The sequence below is a fragment of the Salvia miltiorrhiza genome, chromosome 5, assembly GCF_028751815.1.
Source record: "Salvia miltiorrhiza cultivar Shanhuang (shh) chromosome 5, IMPLAD_Smil_shh, whole genome shotgun sequence".
Lineage (NCBI taxonomy): Eukaryota > Viridiplantae > Streptophyta > Magnoliopsida > Lamiales > Lamiaceae > Salvia > Salvia miltiorrhiza.
This window is the reverse complement of record NC_080391.1, coordinates 39,931,655-39,946,473: the sequence shown is the minus strand read 5'-3', so window position 1 is coordinate 39,946,473 and position 14,819 is coordinate 39,931,655. Positions and strand designations below refer to the sequence as shown.

Sequence of the window (14,819 nt, the reverse complement as noted above, 5' to 3'; positions counted from 1 at the left end):
TCAAAGAATTCGTGGTTGGATTTCACCCCGATTTTCAATGATTTTTGAAGACTTTACGGGATAATTTTGGAATTGAATTCCATGAAACCAGCGCCCGCTAGAAGAGACCCAGCGCCCGCGGAGTACCAGCACCCGCTGGAAACCTAGCGACCGCTGAGTTCCAACGAGCGCTGGGAATATGGCCTAAAACTTCAGAGATGGCCGGATTTCAATGAACAACAAGAATCCAGCCAATTAAGCTTCATCTCAAATATAACACACACTTAAAAACTCATTTCTGACTATATAATCACAGTCTATAAAATCGATTACGAGTTCATTCAATAGTAATGCGGCGGAAATATGCATCAAGAAACACAGTCAGTCAAATACCAAATCCATCTAAAAACCGAGCAAGAGAAAGACTCTGAACTCAATTAACACTGCATCACTGCTTCAACAAAAGTTTCAAGTATAAAATGAGTAATCGAGCAAGAATGGAACTCAAGTAAACTGTATTTTCTGCAGATTGCAAGAAGATTACCCAAGGCTAAGCATCCAGGATGCTAGGATCAACCCTGCACTGAGAAAAAAAATGAAGTATGGGAGCTTAATATCTAACAACACAATTCCAGTAAACAATCATTTCCAGAAAAAGGAAAAGATGTATGGTTTGTCATACCTACGAATGGAATCAGCCAGAACATGCAAGCAAACGGAGTGATAGTTCATATCTTCAGCTTTTCTGTAAGCTGCAAAATAAATAGGAATTGATCTCAATTGCATGCCATGAGATGATACAGCGTGTTTACTTGGTAGCATTGACAAGCTTAATTTTTCTACGAATTGCTTATAAGAGACATGTACTCTTCATATCAGTAAAACTAGCAGAAGCATCACTACATTAATATTTTGTTCTAGTTCACATCGATTAAAAAAGGGATGTAATTCTGAGAAATTAACTGATGTTGGCTAAAGAAAAAGTAAGGCAGGCCTCCACACTCCACAAAAATAGCAGAACTTGTTCTCCAAAATTATAGAAGTTAACAAAAGATATATGAAGGAAGTTTGAAAAGGAAAATAACTCAAACATGGGCAAGAAGCGCACCAATACTGATTCGGGCATAATTCCTGAAGAACCAAACACCAATGAGATTTACCAGAAAATTAGCAACAGCTGAGATGACTAAGTAATGCCTGAAATGATTTTTAACATATAGCCCAACAAAATTATATAAATGTAGAAACATGCAGACAATGAAGATATACAAGTTGCAAGATTCTGATGTTGGGAGAAATTTTCACGCTTAAGTAAATTTATATTTAGAAGAATGATGTGGTAAGCACTAGGTAGGCTCAAGTGTTCATTTGCATTAAGTGACATAAACATTATATTTCATATAACAAAATGAGTTGCCTGAAGTTTACAATAAAATGAAGAACCTTAGATATCAGAAATATGATGAAATGCAAACTTACTTGTGCTCCGACTCATCTTGTATGAACGCGTGAAGTGCTTCCACAGCTAAGGAGAACGACATAAATAAAAGAAATAGCTATCTAAACAAGCAACATACAGGCGAGTAAGTGAGGGTGAGAGAAAGCGAGAGGGGAGAGAGACAAATATTCAGAAAGGAAAATAAAGATAAAGAAATAAATTAATTGCAGATGATACTCATTAATTCACACCAAACAACACCAGAAAAATTCAACAATCAACCTAGAACAAATAAGTAAGGTACTGTACTTACAGCATTGGTAAAAGCAGATAAAACTTCTAGCTTTTTGTACCTGCAGGATTTGTGCGTAAATTTCACATATTTCATAATCAGAACTTGGAATATTAGGATGAGTAAAGCATCTGAGATCATGTAGAACCGAGCAATCCATACATAGTAGAAGGATTCCCCAGTCACGACAAATCATCCCTTAGCTGTAGCTTGAGTTCTAATCCAGAAAAGGTTAAGCGAGAGTAAAATATAAATACTACAACTCTTACCCAGCGACCGCTGGGTTCCAGCGAGCGCTGGCTTCTTGGCCGCGGGCGCTGGAACTCAGCGCTCGCTTAAAACTTTATGGATTTCAATTCTCGTGGTTCTTAGCCGGATTTCGTCGTGTGTATTTTTTGGATGAAATCCATGAAAGTCATTCCGGATTTTAAGTCAATGGAATAACGACTACACCTAGATTTGTATGGATTTTAAAAAGTCTTGAACGAATACACCCAGATTTATATGGACTTTTAAAAGTCTTGAACGAATACACCCAGATTTCTGCAGACTTTTAAAAGTCTTGAACGAATACACCCAGACTTTTAAAATCCATAGAAATCCATCAAATTCCACAACGAATACACCCCCCTAAATCATCAATATTTGGCAATACAATAACTTCAAAATATATTTTCAGTTCATGCTCTGAAAGGAAAATAAAACATCAATTTAACATCCATTTAGTCATTCATCATACATCAATACGACAATACATCATGCATCATACATCAATACATCATAATATCAAACGCGTAAACATCTTGATTTTAGCGTAAAAAGCCCACCTCGTTGCGTCTCTGCAAACAAGTACGTCACTCTCTCTCTCTCTCTCTCGAGTCGTTGCTTCCCAAACGAACCTTCATTGTTATGAAGAATCGATAAGAAGAAGGAACATTAACAGAAAACTAACATCCTATACTTAAGCTCAAATAGGGAAATAAAACTTAACACCTAATTCTGACTTGGCAGTCAGAGCTGACTCTCAAGCCAAAGCTGACTCGCAAGCCAGAGAAATCGCCCAACCAGAGAAATCGCCCAGCCAGAGGAATCGCCCAGCCAGAGGAATCGCCTCGCCAGAGGAATCGCCTCTCCAGAGGAATCGCCTCGCCAGAGGAATCGACTTCCAGAGGAATCACTCGCCAGAGGAATCGACTTCCAGAGGAATCACTCGCCAGAGGAATCGACTGACAGAGGAATCACTCGCCAGAGGAATCGACTGCCAGAGGAATCACTCGCCAGAGGAATCGACTGCCAGAGGAATCACTCGCCAGAGAGATCGACTGCCAGAGGAATCCTCCGGAGTTGACTCAAGGAGTTAAACTTCGATAGTTAGAGCTGAGTTCAACAGCACTTCAACTGCCAGAGCTGACTCGCCCGGTAGAGCTGAATCCACTCGCTCAGAGTTGGATTCCGCCGCCGGAGCTGACTAGCTCGACAGAGCTGGAAATCACGCACTAACTCTCATAGTTCAACACTCAAACATGCTCTGCAACTTAAACAACTTCCTATTCATGCTTCTCTCTCGATCTAACACTCCTCAAAACCTTAACTTAACTTATCATGCTCAACAAAAATCCTATTCATGCTTCTCTCTCGATCTAACACTTTCTTAAAACCTTAAACTTAACTTATCATGCTCAATACTCAACTTAGAACACAGAAATCAAGTAAACCCTAATATGCATTACTAAGTTTCACGCACAGTACAACCTATTATCTATCATGCTTGGTAAAAATAAAGATAAACAAAGATCAAACCTAGCATGCTCCTAAAACACAAAAACACAAGTTACATCGATTAACAAAAATCGAAGAACAAGTGACGTCGACAAAGAACATAGCCGGGCTGCCCTCTTGGGTTCCCTTGCTACGGTTCGAACCAACCTTAACTCTTTCATTAAACATGCTCAACATCTACCCAAGAACAACATACTAAAAACTTACGACGATCCATCATTGTTTCAAAATAAAGTCGAGAATCGACGTTTTTCGACGTTGACAAAAATCAAAAGAAAACCGATCAAAACGTAGGTTGAGAAGTTACCTACGTAGATACGTGCTCAAAAAGATGATCGGCGCCTGACTCGGTGCTTGGATCGGAGCTCAAAAGCTTGAAGAAGCTTCAAAGGTGGTGCGTGTTCTTGGTGTTGTGTGTGTGTGCAGGCGTGAAAGTGATGGCTGTGGGGCTGACCCACATCCGCCTTTTATAGAAAGGTAACAGCCTATAGGCGGTTTAGGGGCGTAGACTAGGTAGGGTAGTCCTAGATATTTAGGATGTTAATCCTACTTAGTCGTTAAATATCTCGTTTTAACGACTAATTACTCGTACTCTTCGTTACTCGCCCTCTCGACTCCTACTCACTTTCATCACACTCGTAATTCTATATAAATATAGAAAACGTAAGTTCGTTCTCGAAATTCTGATAAACGAGCTTGGTTCGTTTATCGAGAAATTCCGGTTTACTATTCACTCGTCGCTCAAAAATGAAAACTTTCGCCGTTGGACTCGTATCGAAAAACTAAGAATATTTCCCGACAACGTGCACGTAAGATTTTCGAAAGTCGACAAAAAGACGAAATAGCAGTATTTACTATTCATCATCAAAAAGTCTAAAATTTCAAAAACGTTTAAACGGACTCAGATTTAAATTCCGAGTTCATCGTTCTCATTCAAATAATTATTTCTAATTATTCAAATACTCGAACTCAAATACGGATATAAAATCCCACATCATTCTCACATCAATTGAAAAACATCATAACATCACTCCATCAAAACTAGAACTTCATATAACACATCGCATCGTTACATAAAAATAAATCAAACAAGGGATCGAATCCCAAGATACTCAAACTTAAGCAACTAAACATGTCATAATTAGCACGGGTATTACATACCCTCCTCCTTAAACAAAATTTCGTCCCAAAATTTGCCCCTCCTGAAAAAGTTCCGGGTATTTCTCCCGCATCTTGTCTTCAAGTTCCCACGTCGCTTCCTCGTAACCGTGGTGTCTCCATTGGACCTTAACCAATGCAATTGATTTGCTTCTCAATTGTTGGATCTTACGATCTAGAATTATCTCGGGACTTTCTTCATAGCTTAAGTCTGGTTTTAAGACCATTTCCTCTTGGTAGACCACATGCTTTGGGTCGAAAACATATCTCCTCAATTATGATACGTGGAACACGTTATGCACATTTCCAAAGCTAGGCGGTAAAGCCAACCTATATGCTACTGGACCTATCTTTTCCAAGATCTCATATGGGCCGATAAATCTGGGTCTAAGCTTCCCTTTTACCCCAAATCTATTTATCCCTTTCGAGGGTGAAACCTTCAGGAAAACCTTGTCTCCTATCTCGAAATGTAAGTCTGTGCGGCGGGTATCTACGTAAGATTTCTGTCTATCTTGCGCTTCTTTGATCCTCTGCCTTATTCTTCGGACAATCTCAATCATCTGTGCGACTGTGTTCGGTCCTAATACTTTCCTCTCACCAACTTCATCCCAGTAAAGTGGTGATCTACACTTCTTTCCGTAAAGAGCTTCATACGGAGCCATACCAATAGTTGCCTGGTAACTGTTGTTATAGGCAAACTCTATTAGTGGCAAAATCTTCTCCCAATGTACTCCTCTATCTAGGATAGTGGTTCGTAGCATATCTTTTAACGTCTGGATAGTCCTTTCTGACTGTCCATCACTTTGGGGATGGAAGGCTGTGCTAAAATTCAACCTTGTACCCAACTCTTTCTGTAGACTCATCCAAAAGCGTGACGTAGATTTGGAGTCTCTATCTGAGGTGATCGACACCGGTACTCCATGTAATCTTATTACCTTGCGGACGTACATATGTGCTAACTTATCTGATCCATACGTGATCGGAATCGGTATGAAATGTGCAGATTTCGTTAGTCGATCTACAATTACCCAAATTGCTGTATTTCCTCTCTGACTTTTGGGTAAAGCCGTCACAAAATCCATTGCTATGTGATCCCATTTCCATTCGGGAATCTCTAATGGGTTTAACTTCCCATAGGGTTGTTGGTGTAATGCTTTCACTTGCTGACAAGCTAAGCATCGCTCTACAAACGAAGCTATGTCTCGTTTCATTCCGTCCCACCAAAATCCTTGTTTCAAATCTTGGTACATCTTTGTACCTCCAGGGTGAGCGGTGTAAGGTGTGTCATGAGCTTCACTCATGATCTTATCCTTAAGCTCCTCATCGTGGGGAATGCATATTCTCCCGTCGAACAAGATAGCATTGTCTGATGCTTCTTGGTAGTTCTTGAGATCTCCCGTCTTTATCTTCTCTTGTAACTTTTCCATCTTCTCGTCCTTTCTTTGTGCTTCAACCACCATTTTCCTCAAACTAGGCATCGTCGCAACGATACTCGCTATTGTTCCTGGTGGTTCTATCACCTCTATCCTCATCTTGTCAAAGTCCTTTATCAGCTCATCCTCCCTTGTGAGAAGACATCCTAACTTTGACGAGACTTTTCGGCTCAATGCGTCGGCTACTACATTGGCCTTTCCGGGGTGATAGTTAATGCCGCAATCATAGTCCTTCACTAATTCGAGCCATCTCCTCTGCCTCATGTTAAGATCCTTTTGCTCGAAAAAGTATTTCAAACTTTTGTGATCCGGGAAAATCTCACATCTAACTCCGTAGAGATGATGCCTCCAAATTTTCAGGGCATGCACAACGGCTGCGAGTTCTAAGTCATGTGTTGGATAATTTACCTCGTGGGGTCTAAGTTGTCGTGATGCATAGGCTATCACTCTTCCTTCTTGCATCATAACACATCCTAGCCCATTCTTTGACGCATCTGTATAGATGGTATACTCTTTATCCATTTCCGGGACTGTCAGCACTGGTGCTGTAGTCAACTTCCTCTTGAGTTCTTGAAAACCCTCCTCGCACTCCTTGGTCCAATTGTACTTAGCTTCTTTTCTAAGTAATTGGGTCATTGGTCTTGCTATCGTGGAAAATCCTTCAATAAACCTACGATAGTAACCTGCTAAGCCTAAGAAGCTGCGGATTTCGTTAGGCGTAGTTGGTGATCTCCACTCATGTACAGCTTGTACCTTGGCGGGGTCAACCTTAATCCCTTCGGATGAAACAATATGTCCTAGAAACGTTACTTCATTCAACCAAAATTCACACTTGGTGAATTTGGCCAAAAGCTTCTCAGCTCTAAGCGTTTCCAACACTACTCTCAGATGTTGTTGGTGCTCTTGCTTATTCTTCGAATAGATGAGTATATCATCTATGAAGACTAGGACAAATTTATCCAGGTATTGATGGAACACTCGATTCATGAGGTCCATGAATACTGCTGGGGCGTTCGTCAAACCGAATGGCATAACTATGAACTCATAGTGTCCATACCTCGTTCGAAAAGCTGTCTTAGGTATATCTTCCTGTCGAATCCTCAACTGGTGATAACCCGATCTCAAGTCAACTTTCGAGAAAACGCTCACTCCTCTTAATTGATCAAACAAGTCGTTTATCCTTGGTAAAGGATATTTGTTCTTGAGTGTCAATTTATTCAGCTCGCGATAATCTATGCACATTCTTAAAGTGCCATCCTTCTTTTTGACAAAAAGGACTGGTGCTCCCCACGGGGATACACTAGGTCGGATAAAACCTAACTCGAGCAGTTCCTGCAACTGAATCTTCAATTCTTGCAGCTCTTTAGGTGCCATTCTGTAGGGTGCCTTTGACACTGGTGCTGAACCAGGTTCTAAGTCGATAGTAAACTCCAACTGTCTCGTTGGTGGCAATCCTGGTAACACCTCGGGAAATACATCTCCATATTCCCTTACCATTGCTACGTCCTCTAAGTTCTTACTTGATTCTACTTCATCATTCAAGTAAACTAGGTAAGCTTGTGCTCCTTTCTTCTTCATCAGCTTCGACGCTTGAAGTGCCGAAACGGTTGGGACTCTCTTACTTCTATCTATGCCATGAAAGCACCTCGGTTCCTTCCCAGGTGGCTGGAAAGTTATCATCCTCTTCTTACAGTCAATCGTGGCGAAATTCTCTGCTAACTAATCCATTCCTAGAATAATGTATACGTCCCACATAGGCATTAAGTGCAAGGTTCTTGCTTTCATCCTTAGTGACCCTAACTCAAGCTCTACATTAGAGATCACGTGAGAAACTGTAGTAGCTTTACCTACAGGAGTAATTACTCTCAATTCGGGTATAGCTAGTTTTGGTTCCAGTTTGAAAGTATCTACGCATGCTTGAGCAATAAAAGAATGCGAAGCTCCTGTATCAAACAGAACTATAACTGGTACATCCAAAATCTTGCCCATACCTGTCAGGTTTCCCTGATTTTTCTCGAGCTGTTTCTCATTGAGCGCAAAGGCTCTCTGATGCTGTGGCGGTTGGGGTAGTTGCTGCTGTTTCTGCTATTTCTGTGGACCTTGCGGCTGGCGCTGTTGTTGGGGCGGTTGCGGATACCCCATAATGGCTCTCAAGGGCTGAGCCGAACTCGCATCCGGCTTCCCTCTTGCCATTTCTTGTTGTTTACTCGGGCAGTGCGACGAGTAATGACCAGCTTGTCCACAGTTGTAGCATACATTTAGTCCATCTTTGCAAACCCCCAAGTGCATCTTGTTGTACTTGGCACACGGCGGCGTCCTCTGTTGTCCTGATGACTGTCCAGGGTATTGTTGTTTACCCTGTTGTTGTTGGCCTTGTCCTTGCCACGGCTTTCTATTGCCTTGTCCTCTGTCCTCCCATTTTCTCTTCCCACTCTGTGCTGGAGGCGCTTTCTGTTGTCCTCCAGGGATTTTCGTCTGAGTTAGCGGCAGTGCAGGTGCTTGCAGTACTTTCTCTGGCTGCATAGCCAACTCCATATCTAAGGCTCGATTCAATGCCTCAGTGTATGATAGTGCGGCCTGACTTGCCAATACTACCCTAATGTCCTGCCTCAAACCGGCGCAGAAAAGCTCAGACATCTTCTCATCAGTGTCCACCTTCTGTGGAGCAAAACGTGATAAGTCACAGAATTCTCGGTCATACTCTGCAACCGATTTCTTCCCTTGCTTCAGATTCGCAAATTCAGCTTCTCGCTGCTTGCGATAACTCCTCGGCATGTACTTCTCGAAAAGCGTAGTCTTAAATTGTTCCCAGGTGTAGTTCTCTATTTGCTCGGGTGTCAGGGTCTTCTGTCGTGCTTCCCACCAGTAGTCGGCTGATCCGGTTAACTGGAAGGACATGCACAACATCCTTTCCTGATCATTACACCTGAGGAACTTAAAGATCCTCTCCAAGGCTCTAACCCAGTCCTCCGCCTCTTGTGGATTTCCAGTTCCACTAAATTCGGGTGGATTTTGTCGAAGAAAAAGTTCTTCGATTCTCCTCTCGGGTTGCGGTGGTGGCGGGGGAGTATCTTCCCGCCTATCATCAAAATTACGCCCTTGGTTGCGTCTCGGAGGCATTTTGTATTAACAGAAGGTAAGTCTTACATCGAACATCGTTTCTAAGATTCGTCGAAACTAAACTCAAGTTAAGGAAACACTCACGTTCACACAACATTCATAAAAGAAATAAAGCTTATAAATGCTAGCAAAAGACCACTCGGGTCAACCATATATACCCATCGTAAGGTTGCCTCTTTAGAGGACTTACAAAAATACCATAGTACTTATTATGATGTCGCTCTAAGCTAACATCATAAATAGTACTACGTCTCGGTATGGACCTCATACGGTCACTCTACCGACTACTCATCTAGTTGCTACTAAAGCAAACTAGGAACATCTATCTACATAGCATCTAGGGCAAAAATATATACTCATGCCTATCTAAGCATGTCAAAACATCAAGTACTAGCATCCTCCCATCTATATATACATCACAGCATAAAAGAAAAACTATGGCCAGGGCGTACTGCCCACACTCTCGCGGTCGTCATCGGCTCTAACTCCCACCGGGTCCTCCATCGGCTCCTCTTCGTCCTCGTCATCGACTACGGCCTCTATCGCATCCTCCATCGGCTCCTCCTCATCCTCGCCCTCGGCTATAGCCTCTATCGGATCCTCCATCGGCTCCTCCTCATCATCGTCCTCGGCTATAGCCTCTATCGGGTGCTCCATCGGCTCCTCCTCATTGTCGCCCTCAACCCTAGCCTCTGTCGGATCCTCTCCAAAGACGGACTCGATGGCTACCAATCTCTCCTGGAGCTCCCGGTGCGAAAGGCATCCCGTCAGCAGATCCGCGTAGAGAATCTGAGTGTCTGTGACGAACCTCATCTCGTGCGGGTCCAGTATCTCAAGACGGCACGTCCCTACTGGAACCTACTGCTCTGGGTCGTCCTCGGCAGACCTCTGAACTCCTGCGGGGCGAGATCCTCCTGCCTCGCACTGGTCCTGGTGACCAACTCTGGGAACAACGGGAATGGTAGGTGAGGGTACACAGTAAGGAGATGGAGTGTAGTACGGAGATGGTGGCCTGTCAACCGTACTAGGCGATCGTACAGCCTGAGGGGCTGGAGCTGGCACTGACTCGTCGTGGTATGACCCAAACTCGGGCGGCTCAATTGCAAAGGCTCGGCCCAAATCGAACGGCCTCTCGTGCGGTCCAATAAGGGGAACTCCCCAAGCCAGAAACTGATGGCTCAACACGGCCACGAAACCAGTGAAGTCTCCGTAGAGATCAAAGGCCTGTCCCACGTGGTAGATATAATGGGGGGCCATAGCTCCTGCCCATCTCTGCCACTCGTCCGGTAGCACACTGACTAGGCGCATGATGCCATCAAGACCAGTAACCTCTGCTCGAAGGCTGGCCTCTAGCCACAGTCTATGGTAGTGCGCCAGGAACTCTGCCATCGTGTCTCGGTAGCAGATGCCATATGTCTCGTACTCATGCCTGACCTGTGCCGGGGTCGATCTCGCTGTCGTCCGCTTTCGCGCGGTGCGGATAATCCTATCCATCCTATAAGGAAAACTTAAAGGTGACTCGAAGTACTAACCCGACTCAACTTAGGAAACATAAACAAGCACAATCAAAACTCAAACAAACAAGTACTTAAAAGCAAATGCTAATCTCTCTAGCTTAAGCTTTAAGTTCTCATTTCATCCCTCTACTTAGTAGAAAATCTTTCTAAACAATGATATTAGATTCCTGTATCTAAATCATCGTGACTCAACTCAACTGCTCAAACAATTCACATCACAAAAATGTCACATCATACGTCACTACATAATTCATGCAACATAATAATTAATAACGAGTTATTATGTTGTCCTGCTCAAACTCAAGCTATGCATTTTCAAAGTATAACATCATAGTTCATCATGTCAACTTCATGCTCTTCAAATATTTAATGAATAAACTTTGAAATTTTCACATACCTCGTTGAGCTTGGTGTGATGGTGCGCTGAGCTTACGGTTGTTAATAATTATTAGCCTAGTGACTCATTCTAGACTTAACTCAAGACTTCTAATTCAGAGCTTTAACTTACAAGCCAAAGCTCTGATACCACTCTGTCGCAGCCCGCCCTAGCTAGGGATAGCTAGGCCGAGTGATCCACGACTAGGGACGGGGTTAAAGAAGAAGGGGAAGAAAGGGGCGTCATTTAAAACCATCAAACTTACTCATTTTAATAAGACTAGTCAATTAATACTCATTAATGCAAAATAATACAGTCTAATGAAAGACAGCGTAAGACTCAGATTAAGCATTAAAGAAAGATGACATAAAACTTAATAAGACGTTAATCAAGTTATTACATCAACAAAACATCATCTTAAACTTAAAGTACGACATAACTGTACTAAAAGTACTCTGCAGCGGAAAAGTAGCTAGACATATGTATGAAGACATATTCTAGACAGGTTACATATTTATTAACAACCCCGTACTCTGCTCATTGCAGCACCATCATCACACCGGCTCAACCCGCACATTTTTAGAAAAACATATGCAGGGCTGAGTACAAAAGCACTCAGTGAACACATGCCAAAACATCACATATCATGCTTTATAAAGCTATAAATTGTAATTGCCATACTTTAAACAAAGCATAAGGGGATTTATCCAAAGCCTTATGATTGCTAAATTCATTTTCGTTCTCAAAGTTGACTGGCCAGTCTATGTTTCAAGTAAGTATCGTATCTGTTAACGTATGTACTGAGAGGGAGGCTTCCCTCTGCAGCACTGCAATCGGCCAACCTGGAAGCTGACTCACGATCACGGTGTACACTAATTCTACCTCGCGTAGAACCGATATCATTACTCATGCAGATAGATAACATACTAAATCATCAATATTTGGCAATACAATAACTTCAAAATATATTTTCAGTTCATGCTCTGAAAGGAAAATAAAACATCAATTTACTGAGAGGGAGGCCTCCCTCTGCAGCACTGCAATTGGCCAACCTGGAAGCTGACTCACGATCACGGTGTACACTAATTCTACCTCGCGTAGAACCGATATCATTACTCATGCAGATAGATAACATACTAAATCATCAATATTTGGCAATACAATAACTTCAAAATATATTTTCAGTTCATGCTCTGAAAGAAAATAAAACATCAATTTAACATCCATTTTGTCATTCATCATACATCAATACGACAATACATCATGCATCATACATCAATACATCATAATATCAAACGCGTAAACATCTTGATTTTAGCGTAAAAAGCCCACCTCGTTGCGTCTCTGCAAACAAGTACGTCACTCTCTCTCTCGAGTCGTTGCTTCCCAAACGAACCTTCATTGTTATAAAGAATCGATAAGAAGAAGGAACATTAACAGAAAACTAACATCCTATACTTAAGCTCAAATAGGGAAATAAAACTTAACACCTAATTCTGACTTGGCAGTCAGAGCTGACTCTCAAGCCAAAGCTGACTCGCAAGCCAGAGAAATCGCCCAGCCAGAGGAATCACCCAGCCAGAGGAATCGCGCAGCCAGAGGAATCGCCCAGCCAGAGGAATCGCCTCCCCAGAGGAATCGCCCAGCCAGAGGAATCGCCCAGCCAGAGGAATCGCCTTGCCAGAGGAATCGCCCAGCCAGAGGAATCGCCTTGCCAGAGGAATCGCCTCGCCAAAGGAATCGACTTCCAGAGGAATCACTCGCCAGAGGAATCGACTTCCAGAGGAATCACTCGCCAGAGGAAATCGACTGACAGAGGAATCACTCGCCAGAGGAATCGACTACCAGAGGAATCACTCGCCAGAGGAATCGACTACCAGAGGAATCACTCGCCAGAGGAATCGACTGCCAGAAGAATCACTCGCCATAGAGATCGACTGCCAGAGGAATCCTCCAGAGTTGACTCAAGGAGTTAAACTTCGATAGTTAGAGCTGAGTTCAACAGCACTTCAACTGCCAGAGCTGACTCGCTCGGTAGAGCTGAATCCACTCGCTCAGAGTTGGATTTCGCCGCCGGAGCTGACTAGCTCGACAGAGCTGGAAATCACGCACTAACTCTCATAGTTCAACACTCAAACATGCTCTGCAACTTAAACAACTTCCTATTCATGCTTTTCTCTCGATCTAACACTCCTCAAAACCTTAACTTAACTTATCATGCTCAACAAAAATCCTATTCATGCTTCTCTCTCGATCTAACACTTCCTTAAAACCTTAAACTTAACTTATCATGCTCAATACTCAACTTAGAACACAGAAATCAAGTAAACCCTAATATGCATTACTAAGTTTCACGCACAGTACAACCTATTATCTATCATGCTTGGTAAAAATAAAGATAAACAAAGATCAAACCTAGCATGCTCCTAAAACACAAAAACACAAGTTACATCGATTAACAAAAATCGAAGAACAAGTGACGTCGACAAAGAACATAGCCGGGCTGCCCTCTTGGGTTCCCTTGCTACGGTTCGAACCAACCTTAACTCTTTCATTAAACATGCTCAACATCTACCCAAGAACAACATACTAAAAACTTACGACGATCCATCATTGTTTCAAAATAAAGTCGAGAATCGACGTTTTTCGACGTTGACAAAAATCAAAAGAAAACCGATCAAAACGTAGGTTGAGAAGTTACCTACGTAGATACGTGCTCAAAAAGATGATCGGCGCCTGACTCGGTGCTTGGATCGGAGCTCAAAAGCTTGAAGAAGCTTCAAAGGTGGTGCGTGTTCTTGGTGTTGTGTGTGTGTGCAGGCGTGAAAGTGATGGCTGTGGGGCTGACCCACATCCGCCTTTTATAGAAAGGTAATAGCCTATAGGCGGTTTAGGGGCGTAGACTAGGTAGGGTAGTCCTAGATATTTAGGATGTTAATCCTACTTAGTCGTTAAATATCTCGTTTTAACGACTAATTACTCGTACTCTTCGTTACTCGCCCTCTCGACTCCTACTCACTTTCATCACACTCGTAATTCTATATAAATATAGAAAACGTAAGTTCGTTCTCGAAATTCTGATAAACGAGCTTGGTTCGTTTATCGAGAAATTCTGGTTTACTATTCACTCATCGCTCAAAAATAAAAACTTTCGTCGTTGGACTCGTATCGAAAAACTAAGAATATTTCCCGACAACGTGCACGTAAGATTTTCGAAAGTCGACAAAAAGACGAAATAGTAGTATTTACTATTCATCGTCAAAAAGTCTAAAATTTCAAAAACGTTTAAACGGACTCAGATTTAAATTCTGAGTTCATCGTTCTCATTCAAATAATTATTTCTAATTATTCAAATACTCGAACTCAAATACGGATATAAAATCCCACATCATTCTCACATCAATTGAAAAACATCATAACATCACTCCATCAAAACTAGAACTTCATATAACACATCGCATCGTTACATAAAAATAAATCAAACAAGGGATCGAATCCCAAGATACTCAAACTTAAGCAACTAAACATGTCATAAAAAGCACGGGTATTACACGTTGTCTTGTTGAATGAAAATGTTCTTGCTTACACTTGCTATGTTGGATTTGTATACTGAAAGCAAGAACTTTTATGCTTGTATACAATGATTCCCGAGTTCACTATCTAATCTCCTATCTGAATTGTTCATAATTGCATATGTATGTCCAATTATCTCTATATAAGTAGATTA

The 14,819-nt window shown here is 42.1% G+C and overlaps 2 protein-coding genes across 2 annotated transcripts; both read right to left on the bottom strand.

Annotated features, from left to right (window-relative positions):
- Positions 1-446: 446 nt before the first annotated feature.
- On the bottom strand, positions 447-2,334 carry LOC131024394 (metal tolerance protein C2-like). Its single transcript, XM_057953893.1, has 3 exons — positions 1,459-2,334; positions 1,088-1,176; positions 447-731 (listed from the first exon to the last, which is right to left on the bottom strand). The coding sequence occupies exons 1-3, from the start codon at positions 1,518-1,520 to the stop codon at positions 622-624; spliced, it is 261 nt and encodes an 86-aa protein (XP_057809876.1). The 5' UTR covers positions 1,521-2,334; the 3' UTR covers positions 447-621.
- Positions 2,335-8,164: 5,830 nt separating this feature from the next.
- LOC131025919 (uncharacterized) lies at positions 8,165-9,199 on the bottom strand. Its single transcript, XM_057955697.1, has one exon. It carries the CDS (start codon positions 9,197-9,199, stop codon positions 8,165-8,167), a length of 1,035 nt encoding a protein of 344 aa, XP_057811680.1.
- Between the last annotated feature and the right edge of the window lie 5,620 nt (positions 9,200-14,819).

Excerpts from the sequence above, each read along its gene's own strand:
- LOC131024394 (XM_057953893.1), bottom strand. The coding sequence starts at position 1,520 with ATGTCGTTCTCCTTAGCTGTGGAAGCACTTCACGCGTTCATACAAGAT. Across the intron at positions 1,177-1,458 it reads CAAGATGAGTCGGAGCACAA|GCATTACTTAGTCATCTCAG; the intron begins GTAAGTTTGCAT and ends AAATCATTTCAG. Across the intron at positions 732-1,087 it reads TTATGCCCGAATCAGTATTG|CTTACAGAAAAGCTGAAGAT; the intron begins GTGCGCTTCTTG and ends TTTATTTTGCAG.
- LOC131025919 (XM_057955697.1), bottom strand. The coding sequence starts at position 9,199 with ATGCCTCCGAGACGCAACCAAGGGCGTAATTTTGATGATAGGCGGGAA.